At 39.9% G+C, this 13,023-nt stretch overlaps 1 protein-coding gene across 8 annotated transcripts in view; it reads left to right on the top strand.

The window, feature by feature from the left end:
• The window catches only part of LOC147120372 (cytoplasmic dynein 1 intermediate chain 2-like), a 125,777-nt gene that overhangs the window by 51,833 nt on the left and 60,921 nt on the right, over positions 1-13,023 (top strand). For 4 of the 8 annotated variants that reach the window (XM_085986206.1, XM_085986205.1, XM_085986208.1 and 1 more), the window contains exons 5-6: positions 3,671-3,730; positions 4,028-4,143. In XM_085986206.1, coding sequence (XP_085842332.1) covers positions 3,671-3,730; positions 4,028-4,143 — 176 coding nt within the window. The remainder of the gene's footprint in view (positions 1-3,670; positions 3,731-4,027; positions 4,144-13,023) is intronic. The other 4 variants (XM_085986210.1, XM_085986209.1, XM_085986212.1 and 1 more) reach the window with 1 other exon arrangement.

Genomic DNA, 13,023 nt, shown 5'->3' with positions numbered 1-13,023 from the left:
GCGACTGCCTGTAAAGGAATCCGCCTGATTTTCCTCCCATTAATTTAAATGGAAGGAAAATCTGGTGGAGTTCTTTACAGGCGTGTGTTGCGACCCACCTAATTTTCCGTTATTCACTGCTCAAACAATCAGATCTGCCTGGCACAGGCCAAAGATGTGTTATATAACAGGAATAATAAATCTAATAATGCTGTAGTAATTGTTTTTAATTTGAGGCAGTGGTTTTCATTCAATTGTTGACCAACAGTGTCTGCACTGTATTCATGTGATTAACATTACTCATTATTATTGTTTTATGTAACTGTTTAATCCTTTGAGGGCTAGAATCATACAGCACAGAATGACATTCAGCCCACTGTGCCTGGGCTGGCTCTTGAAAAAGCTATCCAATTAGTCCCACTTCCCTGCTCTTTCTCCATAGCCCTGGAAATTTTTCCTTTTAAAATAAAATATTTGGTTACATTTGTCAACATTGTGGGGATTTTGAATACAAGTCAATGTATTGTTTCCAACATATCAATTGTTACATAAAACTGGAGGGTTTGATAGCAACAACAACTTCCATTGTAACGTTAATGTCATTTAATACTATTAATGATTAATGAAAAAACTCAATTTTTGATTTTTTATTACCCATCATGGGAGTAATAACTTTGTGTATGTTGCATGATAGAATTACTTAAACAATACTGAACTTGAAGATGCAGATATCAGGGGTTTTACCAGCTTAAGCTCTTGCTCAATCATTGGTATGGCAAAATAAAAGCTATTGAATTGCATGCACACTTTCAAAAGTTGCCATTAAATTCCATTCTCCATTTACTGATTTGAAATTAAAATACAATGCTGCTTTAACATCTTCTAACCCGCTAACTGATGCGCTAAATAGTTTCCAAACAAGTTTAAAGGGTCACTCCAGGATAGGATCCTACAGTGACCTTATTCTAGTACAACCACACAGGTGGATGATTCACTGCAGACTGAACTACTTTTTGAGACTCAAGATGAGACAAAGATGGACTTATTTACAGCTGTAAACAGCTCTTACTGTATTACATGAAAACTAGAGACAGGTCAGTGTGAATGCTGAATAGTCTATCCTTGTGGGAGCAGATATTTGTCGTCTTGCTTCTACCATTCTCTGTCAGAGTGCTGAACAAACTGTTGCAGGGAATGTCATCCATTACATCAATTTCATTATTTCAGTGTTACTGCTTTTAGTCCATCTCGATATGTTACTACCACAACAAACAGCTTACAATTATATAGTATGTTTCATCTAATAAGATGTAGCCAAAATGCCTCAGAAGAAAATAACCAGATACTGAGCAATAATGGATGAAGGATTACAGATAGTAACTGAAGTAATGATTAGAGGAAGGTTTTGAGGACGATATTTAAGTAGGGCAGCGGGGTTTAGGGAGAATGTTAGGGTGTGGAGCTGTGGTGGCTGAAAGCTCCAAGACTGAAGCAACAGCCAGAGAGGAGTACACAAAGGAGGCCAGGGTCGGACAAGTAGAGGGCACATGCTTGAACGTATGCAGGTACTAGACTTCTGGATGGGTTGCAATTTGTGAAGGACAACACTTGAGACTGGCATGGAGGTTGCTGGAGTAATTCACTTTGGTGCTGGCAAAGGCCTGGATAAGGGTTTCAGCGGCAAAGGGGATGAGGTAGGGTAAGAGGTAAGCGATGTTGAGATGGAAAGAGATAGTTTTGCTGGTTGCTAAGATGTGCGGTTTGAAGCTCAATTTGGTTAAACAGGACACTGACCCCATTGGGCTCAATGTGATTAAACTGCCAGGTAGGATGAAGCCAGAAACTACAGTGCAGTGTTTCTGGTGGGAGTTGAACAGGATGTCTTTGGCTTTGCTGATTTGGTGTTGAAAGAAAGTCTTACCAGTGCAGGACTTGTTGTCGGGCAAGAATCAATAATTGTTTACATATATTCTGTGTTGAGAAGCAATTTTGCATTGGCTGGAAGTGTTTTGAGGATCATTTAGAGAAGAATAGGTCCCAATGCCCAAGCCTTTATGGAACCTGCTGTGTATACTTGTATATACTAGAAATTTAGGCCATCTTTGGGTTGAAAACAGTGTAATTATCTTATATGGGAATCATTGTGTTGCATGTATTGTACCTGTTTTTAGCCCAACCCCATTCTAATTGTCTATTCTGGATTCTTAAGAATTCGGCTCTTTCCGGCTCCTGGTCATTTCCCCCCTCTCAAACCCTGGCCTTCCACCTCTTAGCTGTATGCAGAGGTGGCAGTTTAAAATCAAATTTACCAAATCCTGGGAGTCAGAGACTGGTAGACCGTCTTATATGGGGTGTGTGGGGGGGAGAGAGGTCATAATTTTCCCCCCACCTTTTTTGGCTGGAAAGTGATCGGTGCCTTAAATGCAAGTATTTTTTTTTTTTGTTGTGTGACTCTAAAATCGCAGCCTCCTGATGGAGTTTTCTCCCCTTAACTACAAGATCTCTTAAATATCTCCCTGCTAAAGGTGTCTCATTTATTTAAAGATTAAAGCAGATTTCCAAATATTATTGAGGTAGGAATATTGTTTGGTGCTACCCCTTCACACTATTCTGCTAAATTGACATATGGGATGGGTGAGTGTTTAAGGGATGCCTGGCTAAATAGTTTGGAGCTCCATATTTTGTTTGAAAATTGGAGGGCTACTGTACACTAATATTAGACTATTCAAACCACTGTACTACATTGAAAGTAGGTTGGGATAGACAATAATTAGAAAACATGTTGCAACTTGGGGAAGTTAGTTGGCATCTTGTTCTTTTTTGGGAGTAGTCAATGCTTGCCTTTTTTATTACATCTTCCATAGTATTTGGCACTTGCTTTCCTTATATTTCTTTGCCAAGCACCCCAACCCATACAACTCCCCTAATTTTAATAGGACTTATAGTTACTTGGTAAGATGATGCTTCAGAACTGGAAAATTCATTAAAACATTTTTTTGAGACCTGGTAGGAAAGTCTGAAGTTTTTCAGTGCGAGTGTTTTTCTTTTTCCATGTCAGAGAGCTGATCTTTTCTTTAAAATAAAAAACAAATAAACCTAGCAGCCACATGGACACACAACCTCCTTTTCTCCTTTCATTCCACTGGTCACCATCACAGTTGCCCCTTACCTGCTCTTAGTTTGGTTTACCTTTTGGATTTTTGCCATACCTATTCATTTTATCCTTTCCCATTCCTTGTTTCTTTAGCTGTGTGTTTTTTTCATACTAGTCTGCTTGTGTTCTTTCTCTAGAGATAAGTATCTGCCTGCTGATTTTTTTTCTCTATATATCTTTTGCTAATTGTAGAACTTAAAAACTTACTGCTATTATCGTTATCTTATGATGTACTACCTGTATTTGTCTGATGCTGTTTAGTTTAAATGTATTTTTCTTAAATGTTTTTAATTATTGTTTAGCTTTGTATCCTTTCCTGTACAACTATTAAGTAATACAGTTTTAGCTTTTATTATTTAGCACCTTGAACACATTACATAAAAGTGTTAAAGTACACAGAAAAATATAGTGCTCAAATAGTTAAGTTAATCACTTATAGAAAAAGAATTGTGTGAAATAAAATGTGCATCCGTACTAACATCACTAATTTAAACTTTTTTTTGATAATGCTGCATGGTTGACTTGTCAATCAATTAGGACCTTTCATTGGGATACCGATCCTTCAGTTCTGCAGCTTCAAGCTGACTCTGATCTTGGGTATTACCTACTCATTCTACTTTTTGTAATTTTTCAGTCATTAATTGACATATTTCTGATCTAATTTTGCCTTGTATTAACTTATGAAAAACTTGGGGATAAAAGTTACACTGTGCTTTGCTTTAAATATATTTTTCATATGCATTTCCTCTTGCTTTGTTATTTTTGAGATTCAAACCAATTGCGATGTATTAATACAATTTTAATACAATTCTCAAAAGTATATACTTGATTATTTTGTAATATAAGTCATAGTTTTAAATGAATGTGTCTCTCCTCCCAATCTTTTGCTGACAGACGAGGAGCAATTAAACTGGAGATGGCAAAAATCACACAAGTAGACTTCCCTCCACGAGAGATTGTTACATACACAAAGCAAACACAAACTCCAGTGATTACACAGAAAACTGAAGGTAAGATGACTTTAAAAAACACTGACTTTAGATGTTACTGGCAAAGTATGAAAAATAATTAAGCATTTTTCCTCTTAAAATTCCAATTAGCAATAATGTTTCGGCAGATATAGGGAATTTTCAATGGAACATTTGTCAACAAGCAAATTCTCGTACTGTTTAATGGACGGTATATGCCCTATAAATAAACCAAAAGTAAAACATTCAGGAATACAGAATTTATGTTCCAAAATGTTATGCATGGCAAATTCAGCTGAAGAAGTTGTTATAGCTTAATGCAGTATAGCATGTAGCATGAAGTGTAAGATATGAAAAACATATTACAGGAGCTTATGAGTGCAGGTACACATTTCATTAGCATTATCTGAACCTTGACATGTGTTTACATCCTTGAAATGCACTGGAGCATTTGTTATTTTTAGTAATATGTGTACAGGTAGAGTTTGTGGGAGCGTTTAATTTTAAATTCATCCAGTTTTTTGCTGGTGGCAGCTGTAATGGCATATAATCATAGACAAGTCTCCCATAATTCTACCATGTGATTGGAACTTCAGAATTGGGAATTCTTTCACCATATTATAGGAAATGGCATATATCATGTACATTGAAAGTTAACAGTTCTTCATAGGGCATCAAAAAGAGGTTCACATCACACAGACTTTCTAAAAGTTTTTTTTGCATTTGAATTGATCATTTTTTTGTGCAAATGAAAGGGCATTGTTTTTCCTTTTATCCTTAAGAAGTACTTCTATCTGAGGGAGAACGAAGATACATGATTTCTGATCTTACTGTGGGAGGTTAGCAGTCCATGATTAGAAAATGAGTTAACTCTACCATCATCTGTGATAGTCCTATCAGAAGGGATCAAAGCCAGGAATGAAATACCGTTGTTCACTGAGAGCCTTCTGCAAATATCTAGTATGTCTGGATTTTTAAAAGCTGCAACACGAAGAAGATCTTGTAATTTGACTTAAAGGCCACAGATGTTTACAAGTCAATTTACAGCCCATGTTCATGAGCAACTATCAGTTTGCTGGTAGACATAACCATCCCTATTTAAGGACAAATTTTAGATCATATAGTATAGAGGATTTGTGATCACTTTTTTCATTGCTCTGTAACTGTCAGGAATCTAAGGGTATCAGATATTTTGCTTTCCACTCTGGCATTGCCAAAAGAGGTTTCTGTGATATTTGATCAAGATGGTGGTACAGGTTGAGCGTCCCGAATCCGGCATCCTCGGGACCGAGGCCGAGCCGGTTTTCGTGTTTTCCCGGACTTCGGAATGTGTTTCTGATGTCCGAAGTCCGGAAACGCCCGAGCCCAGGTTGCGATATTTCCGGACTTCGGACATCACAAACATGTTCCGAGTCCGGAAATGCCTGGGCCCAGGTTGCAATATTTCCGGTTTTTGGTAAGCCTCCCTCAGGGTGTCTGGATTCCAGAACATTTTATGGATTCCGGACGACCCTGTCACCAATCGTCCTGGATTCCGGATTTTGGACGCTCAACCTGTACTGAATTTGCCTATTTGTGCATCACCTAATGGGAGGCAGAATTTATATTTTATGTTGATTAGTCAGGCACACCCAGACAACATAAGAATTAGGAGCAGGAGTAGGCCATACGGCCCTTTGAGCCTGCTCCGCCATTCAATAACATCATGGCTGATCTTCGACCTCAACTCCACTTTCCTGCTCGATCCCCGTATCCCTTGATTCCACTAGAGTTCAAAAATCTATCTCGCTCAGTCTTGAATATACTCAACAACTCAGCTTCCGCAACCCTTTGGGGTAGAGAATTCCAAAGATTCACAACCCTCTGAGTGAAGAAATTCCCCCTCATCTCAGTCTTAAATGGCCGACACCTTATCCTGAGACTATGCCCCCTATTTCTAGACTCACCAGCCAGGGGAAACAACCTCTCGGCATCTACCCTGTCAATCCCCCTCAGAATATTATATGTTTCAATGAGTTCACCTCTCATTCCTCTAAACTCAAGAGTATAGGCTCAATCTCTCCTCATAGGACAACCGTCTCATCCCAGGGATCAATCTAGTGAACCTTCGTTGCACTGCCTCTAAGGCATGTATGTCCTTTCTCAGATAAGGAGACTATAACTGTGCTCAGTACTCCAGATGTGGTCTCACCAAAGCCCTGTACAATTGTAGTAAGACTTCCTTACACTAGTATTCCAACCCCCTTGCAATAAAGGCCAACATGTTTGCCTTCCTAATTGCTTGCTGTACCTGCATGTTAACTTTTGGTGTTCCTGTACGAGGACACCTAAATCTCTTCGAACACACACCATTTAAAAAATATTCTGTTTTTCTATTCTACCTACAAAGTGAATAACTTCACATTTCCTCACATTATACTCCATCTGCCACCTTATTGCCCAGTCACTTAACCGGTCTATATCCATTTGCACGCTCCTTGTGTCCTCCTCACAGCTTACTTTCCCACCTAGCTTTGTATCGTCAGCAAACTTGATACATTGCACTCGGTCCCTTCATCTAAGTCATTAATATAGATTGTAAATAGTTGAGGCCCAAGCACTGAACCTTGCAGCACCCCACTAGTTACAGCCTGCCAACCTGAAAATGACCTGTTTATCCCTACTCTGTATCCTCTAATAAGTTCCTCACTATTTTTGGTATGCATTTTGTGTTTTCTACTGTGAAGACAGATGCAAAATGTTTGTTTAAAGTCTCGGCTATTAGGATCTGTCCGTTAACCAATTCTCTATCCATGCTAATATATTACCCCCAACCCCATGAGCTCTTACCTTGCAAAGCAGCCTTTTATGTGGCACCTTATCGAATGTCTTTTGGAAATTCAAATATACTACATTCACTGGTTTCCCTTTATCTACTCTACTAGTTACGTCCTCAAAAAAAAAACTCTAATAAATTTGTTGAACACGATTTCCCTTTCACTCTACCTAATCATATTATGATTTTCTAAGTGCCCCGTTACCACTTCCTTAATAATGGATTCCAGATTTTTCCCGATGACTGATTACAGGCCAGTTAGCCGGACGTTCCCTGTTTTCTCTCTCCTTTCTTGAATACCAGGGTTACATTTGCTACCTTGCAATCCGCTGGGACCGTTCTAGAATCTAGGGAATTTTGGAAGATCACAACCAACGCATCCACTTTCTTGGCAGCCATTTCTTTTAGAACCCTAGGATCTAGGATATCAGGTCCAGAGAATTTGTCAGTTTTAAGTTTCTCAAGTACAGGAAACTTTGTGCTATCCGGCACCGACGGGACCGAGCTGTTGCCGTTCCCTCAAAACTGCCGGACAAACCAGCGTTAATGTTGAAGCATACGGATCTTTTCAGCTCCGTATCTGGCAACAAACACTGTGTTGCTTAGCAACAGCTTCTAAACAGTTGGCCGTACCTTGGAAGCGTCTCTGTCGCTTAGCAACAGCTTCAGAGAGACTTTGCAGAGCCTGACTGTTGGGGAAAAAAAAAGCCACGAGAAGAAAAAAAACCTAACAAAACGGCTCCTGATTTTTGCCGGTGGCTCGAGCTTGCCGGACATTTAGCCTCCGGATAACACAAAGTTTCCTGTACTTTTTCTCCACTGATATTAATTACTTTAAGTTCCTCACTCTTAGCCCCTTGGTTCCCCACTATTTTTGGTATGCTTTTTGTGTCTTCTACTGTGTAGACAGATGCAAAATGTTTGTTTAAAGTCTCTGCCATTTCCTTATTCCCCATTATAATTTCACCTGTCTTAGTCTCTAAGGGACCAATGCTTACTTTGCTGCTCTCTTCCTTTTTACATACTTGTAGAAGCTCTTACCTGTTTTTATATTTCTTGCTAGTTTACTCTCATTCTATTTTCTCCTTTATCGATTTTTTGGTCATCCTTTGCTGGTTCTAAAGCTCTCCCAATCCTCAGGCTTACTACTATTCTTTGCAACATAAACCTCCTTTTAATCTAATACTATCCTTAACTTCTTTAGTTAGCCATGGATGGTTCACTTTTCCCATGGAGTTTTTATTTCTCTGGAATGTATATTTGTTGAGAATTTTGGAATATTTCTTTAAATGTTTGCCACTGCTTATGTGTCACCTGTGCAAACCTAGCACCTGCTGTACCTTCTTATCTCCCACCATCATCAATGGAATACAGTGCTGGTTGATGCCAGGGGGAGAAAACTCCACTGGCTGGAGTCATACCTAGCACAAAGGAAGATGGCTGTGGTTGTTTGACACCAATCATCTCTGCCCCATTGCTGCAGGAGTTCCTCAGGGCAGTATCCTAGGTCCAACCATCTTCAGCTGCTTCATCAGTGTCATTCCCTCCATCATAAGGTCAGAAATGGGGATGTTCGCTGATGATTGCACAGTGTTCAGTTCCTTTCGCAATTCCTCAGATGATGAAGCAGTCCGTGCCTGCATGCAGCAAGACATGGACGACATTCAGGTTTGGGCTGATAAGTGACAAGTAACATTGCATCACACAAGTGCCAGGCAATGACTATCTCCAACAAGATGGTGTTTAACCACCTCCTTTTGATATTCAATGGCATTACCATCGTTGAATCCCCCACCATCAACATCCTGGGGGGGGGGGGGGGGGGGGGATCACCATTTACCAGAAACGTAATGGGACCAGCCACATAATACTGTGGCTACAAGAGCAGGTCAGAGGCTGGGTATTCTACAATGAGTGACTCACCACCTGACCAATGTTCCCCCGAATTTATTTTGGGTGCGCGGTCCCTTTTACGAGCTGCGTGGCCCATTCAAAGTTTCACGCATACATGAAATTTCACATTTGAAAAGCCGGTCCTCGGCTGCACAGGCATGCAGCTTAGAGGGAACATTGTTCCTGACTCCCCAAAGCTTTTCCACCACCTACAAGACACAGTTCAGGAGTGTGATGGAATACTCTTCACTTGCTTGGATGAATGCAGCGCCAATAACACTCAAGAAGCTCAACGCCATCCAGGACAAAGCATTCTGCTTGATCAGCACTCCATCCACCACCTTGAACATTAAATTGCTCCACCACTGGCTTCAGTGTGTACCATCTATAAGATGCAATGCAGCAAATCGCTAAGGCTTCTTCGATAGCATCTCCCAAACCCTCGATCTCAACCACCTAGAAGGACAAGGGCAGCAGGCGCATGGGGGAACACCACCACCTTGAATTTCTTCTCCAAGTCACACACCATCCTGACTTGGAAATATATCACTTCTTTCATCATTGCTGGGTCAAAATCCTAGAACTCCCTACCTAACAACATTTTGGGAGTATCTTCACCACACGGACTGCAGCGGTTTAAGAAGGCAGCTCATCACCACCTTCTCGAGGGCAATTAGGGATGAGCAATAAATGCTGGCCTTGCCATCGATGCCCATATCCCGTGAATTAAAAAATAAAAATGTGCTGTAGGAGGACCAGCAGGATTACGAGGCCATTCAGTGTGTTACTGTAGTCTTTGTGTCTGTTTGAAAATAAGCAGACTATCACTGGTAGGAGTAGTGTATAGGCCCCCTAACAGTAGCTATTAATATTAATGAAGAAATAGTAGGAGCTTGCAACAAAGGTAATGCAATAATCTTGGGGGACTTTAATCTTCATATAGACTGGACAAATCAAATTGGCAAAGGTAGTCTGGAGGACAAGTTCATGGAATGCATTCGGGACAGTTTCCTAGAACAATGTGTCATGGAACCATCCAGGGAACAGGCTATTTTAGATCTTGTATTGTGTAATGAGACAGGGTTAATTAGCAGTCTCATAGTGAAGGATCCTCTGGGGCAGAGTGATCATAATATGATAGAATTTCACATTAATTTTGAGAGTGACTTGCCCAAGTCTGAAACTAGAGTCTTAAACTTAAATAAAGCCAATTACATAGGTATGAGGGGTGAGTTGGCTAAGGTAGATTGGAAAAATAGATTAAAGGGTATGGTGGTAGATAAGCAGTGGCTAGCATTTAAAGAAATATTTCATAATTCTCAACAAAAATACATTCCATTGAGAAAACAAAAACTCCACAGGAAAAGTGATCCAACCGTGGCTAACTAAAGAAGTTAAGGATAGCATTAGATTGAAAGAAGAAGCTTATAATGTTGCAAAGAATAATAGTAAGCCTGAGGATTGGGAGAGTTTCAGAAACCAGCAAAAGTTGACCAAAATATTGATATAAAAGGAAAAAATAGAATGAGAGAAAACTAGCAAGAAATATAAAAGCAGATAAGAGTTTCTATAAGTATGTAAAAAGGAAAAGAGTAGCAAAAGTAAACGTTAGTCCCTTAGAGGCTGAGACGAGAAATTATTATGGGAAATAAGGAAATGGCAGAAATGTTAAACAACTATTTTGTATCTGTCTTCACAGTAGAAGACACAAAAAGCATACCAAAAATGATGGGGAACCAAGGGTCTAATGAGGGCGAGGAACTTCACGTAATTAATATAAGTAGAGAAACTAATGGGACTAAAAGCCGACAAATCCCCTGGACCTGACAGCCTACACCCTAGGGTTCTAAAAGGTAGCTGAAGAGATAGTGGATGCATTGGTTTTGCTCTTCCAAAATTCCCTAGATTCTAGAATGGTCCCAGCGGATTGGAAGGTCGCAAATGTAACACTGCTATTCAAGAAAGGAGGGAGAGAAAAAGCAGGAACAAGAAGCCAGTTAGCCTGACATCAGTTGTCAGGAAAATGCTGTAATTGTTAAGGAAGTGGTATCAGGGCACTTAGAAAATTATAACATGATTAGGCAGAGTGAACATGGTTTTATGAAAGGGCAATAATGTTTGACAAATTTATTAAGAGTTTTTTGAGGATGTAACTAGTTGGGTAGATAAAGGGGAACCAGTGGATGTAGTATATTTGGATTTCCAAAAGGCATTCGATAAGGTGCCACATAAAAGGTTATTACACAAGATTAGGGCTCATGGGGTTGGGGGTAATATAGTAGCATGGATAGAGGATTAATTAACGGACAGAAAACAGAGAGTAGGGCCAAACGGATCTTTTTCAGGTTGGCAGGCTGTAACTAGTGGGGTGCCGCAAGGATCAGTGCTGGGGCCTCAGCTATTTACAATCTATATTAATGACCTAGATGAAGGGACCAAGTGTAATGTATCCAAGTTGCTGATAATACAAAGCTCGGTGGGACAGTAATCTCTGAGGAGAGCACAAAGAGTCTGCAAAGGGATATAGATAGACTGAGTGAGTGGGCAGTAAGACGGCAGATGGAGTATAATGTAGGGAAATGTGAGGTTATTCACTTTGGTAGGAAGAATAGAAAAACACAATTTTTTAAATGGTGAGAAACTTTCAAATGTTGGTGTTCAAAGAGATTTGGGTGTCCTCGTGCAAGAAACACAGACAGCTAGCATGCAGGTACAGCAAGCAATAAGGAAGGCAAATGGCATGTTGGCCTTTATTGCAAGGGAGTTGGAGTATAAGAGTAAGGAAGTCTTGCTGCAATTATACAGGGCCTTGGTGAGACCATACCTGGAGTACTGTGCACAGTTTTGGTCTCTTTTTATCTAAGGAAGTATGTACTTGCCTTGGAGGCGGTGCAACAAAGGTTCACTAGATTGATTCCTGGGATGAGAGGGCTGTCCTATGATGAGAGATTGTGTAGAATGGGCCTATACTTTAGAAGAATGAGAGGTGATCTCATTGAAACATACAAGATTCTGAAGATGATTGACAGGATAGATGCTGAGAGGTTGTTTCCCCCGGCTGGAGTGTCTAGAACTAGGGGGCATAGTCTCAGGATAAGGGGTAGGCCATTTAAGACCGAGATGAGGAGGGATTTCTTCACTCAGAGGGTTTTGAATCTTTGGAATTCTCTGTCCCAGAGGACTGTAAATGATGATCTTTGAGTATATTCAAGGCTGAGATAGATAGATTTTTGGACTCATGGGGAATCGAGGGATATGGAGATGGGGTGGGAAAGTGGAGTTGAGGTCGATGATCAGCCATGATCTTATTGAATGGCGGAGCAGGCTCGAGGGGCCATATGGCCTACTCCTGCTCTTATTTATTATGTTCTGATCACTTTAGAAGCATAGTTTTGCAGTGTCTCTCATTTTATATTTTGGGACTAAAATAGCTCAACTTAGCATGGTTCCTGACTATTACGATACAGTGGTTAAAGGAGTGGGTGTATTTTCAATATAATGTCCTGTTCTGTATTCTCATTCTCTTTGCTTATCCTGTGCATGCACTCAAATTTATACTATGTCTTATAACTTGAAAACTTTTAACTGTTGATTTGTCTTAATAATTGCTGTACTTCTTTCTGAACTAAACTGAATTTCTTGACTTCTCCAAGCATACATAAAGCAACCTGTTCTTAATGACTGTCTGATCAAAAACTGCCTTGCTTATATCCTAAGATCAAAAACAAAAAATGCTCAGGCAATTTGATATGTCAGTCACTTCTTCCCCATAATTAGAACACTTCCTTTCCAATGCAACATTTCAAAAAACCTTCAACTCTCATTGTTTCGAATGCAGTTGGCTGTCAGTGCTGATCGTCTGGGTCAGGGGTTGACCCCTGTTGAGCACAGAGGCCATCCTTCTTGCTTTCACAGGAAGGGTTTCTATAAAGACTGAGAATTTAGTCAAGTTGTAAACTAGGTGAAGGAAAAACTCTTGCTTTAACCCCTGTTGTCAAAAGGCTTTCTCAGGAACTATACCAATTTAGGTGCTTATCAATTAGGAACTGTTTATAAGGTCAAAGAACCTTTTTATTATAACTTCATTTGCCACTTGTTTATTGACCCTAACCTGACCTGGCTTTCAGTATCAATATCTTAACAGTCTTTGTTTGTAAGATTCTGATGATATAAAAAAACACTACGTTTTAATTCTATTCCAAGGCTTATGCTCC

The sequence above is a fragment of the Somniosus microcephalus genome, chromosome 4, assembly GCF_052327205.1.
Source record: "Somniosus microcephalus isolate GS21.2 chromosome 4, FLI_Smic_1.0, whole genome shotgun sequence".
Classification (NCBI taxonomy): Eukaryota; Metazoa; Chordata; class Chondrichthyes; order Squaliformes; family Somniosidae; genus Somniosus; species Somniosus microcephalus.
The sequence above is the reverse complement of the archived record's forward strand: the minus strand, read 5'-3'. Positions and strand labels throughout refer to the sequence as shown.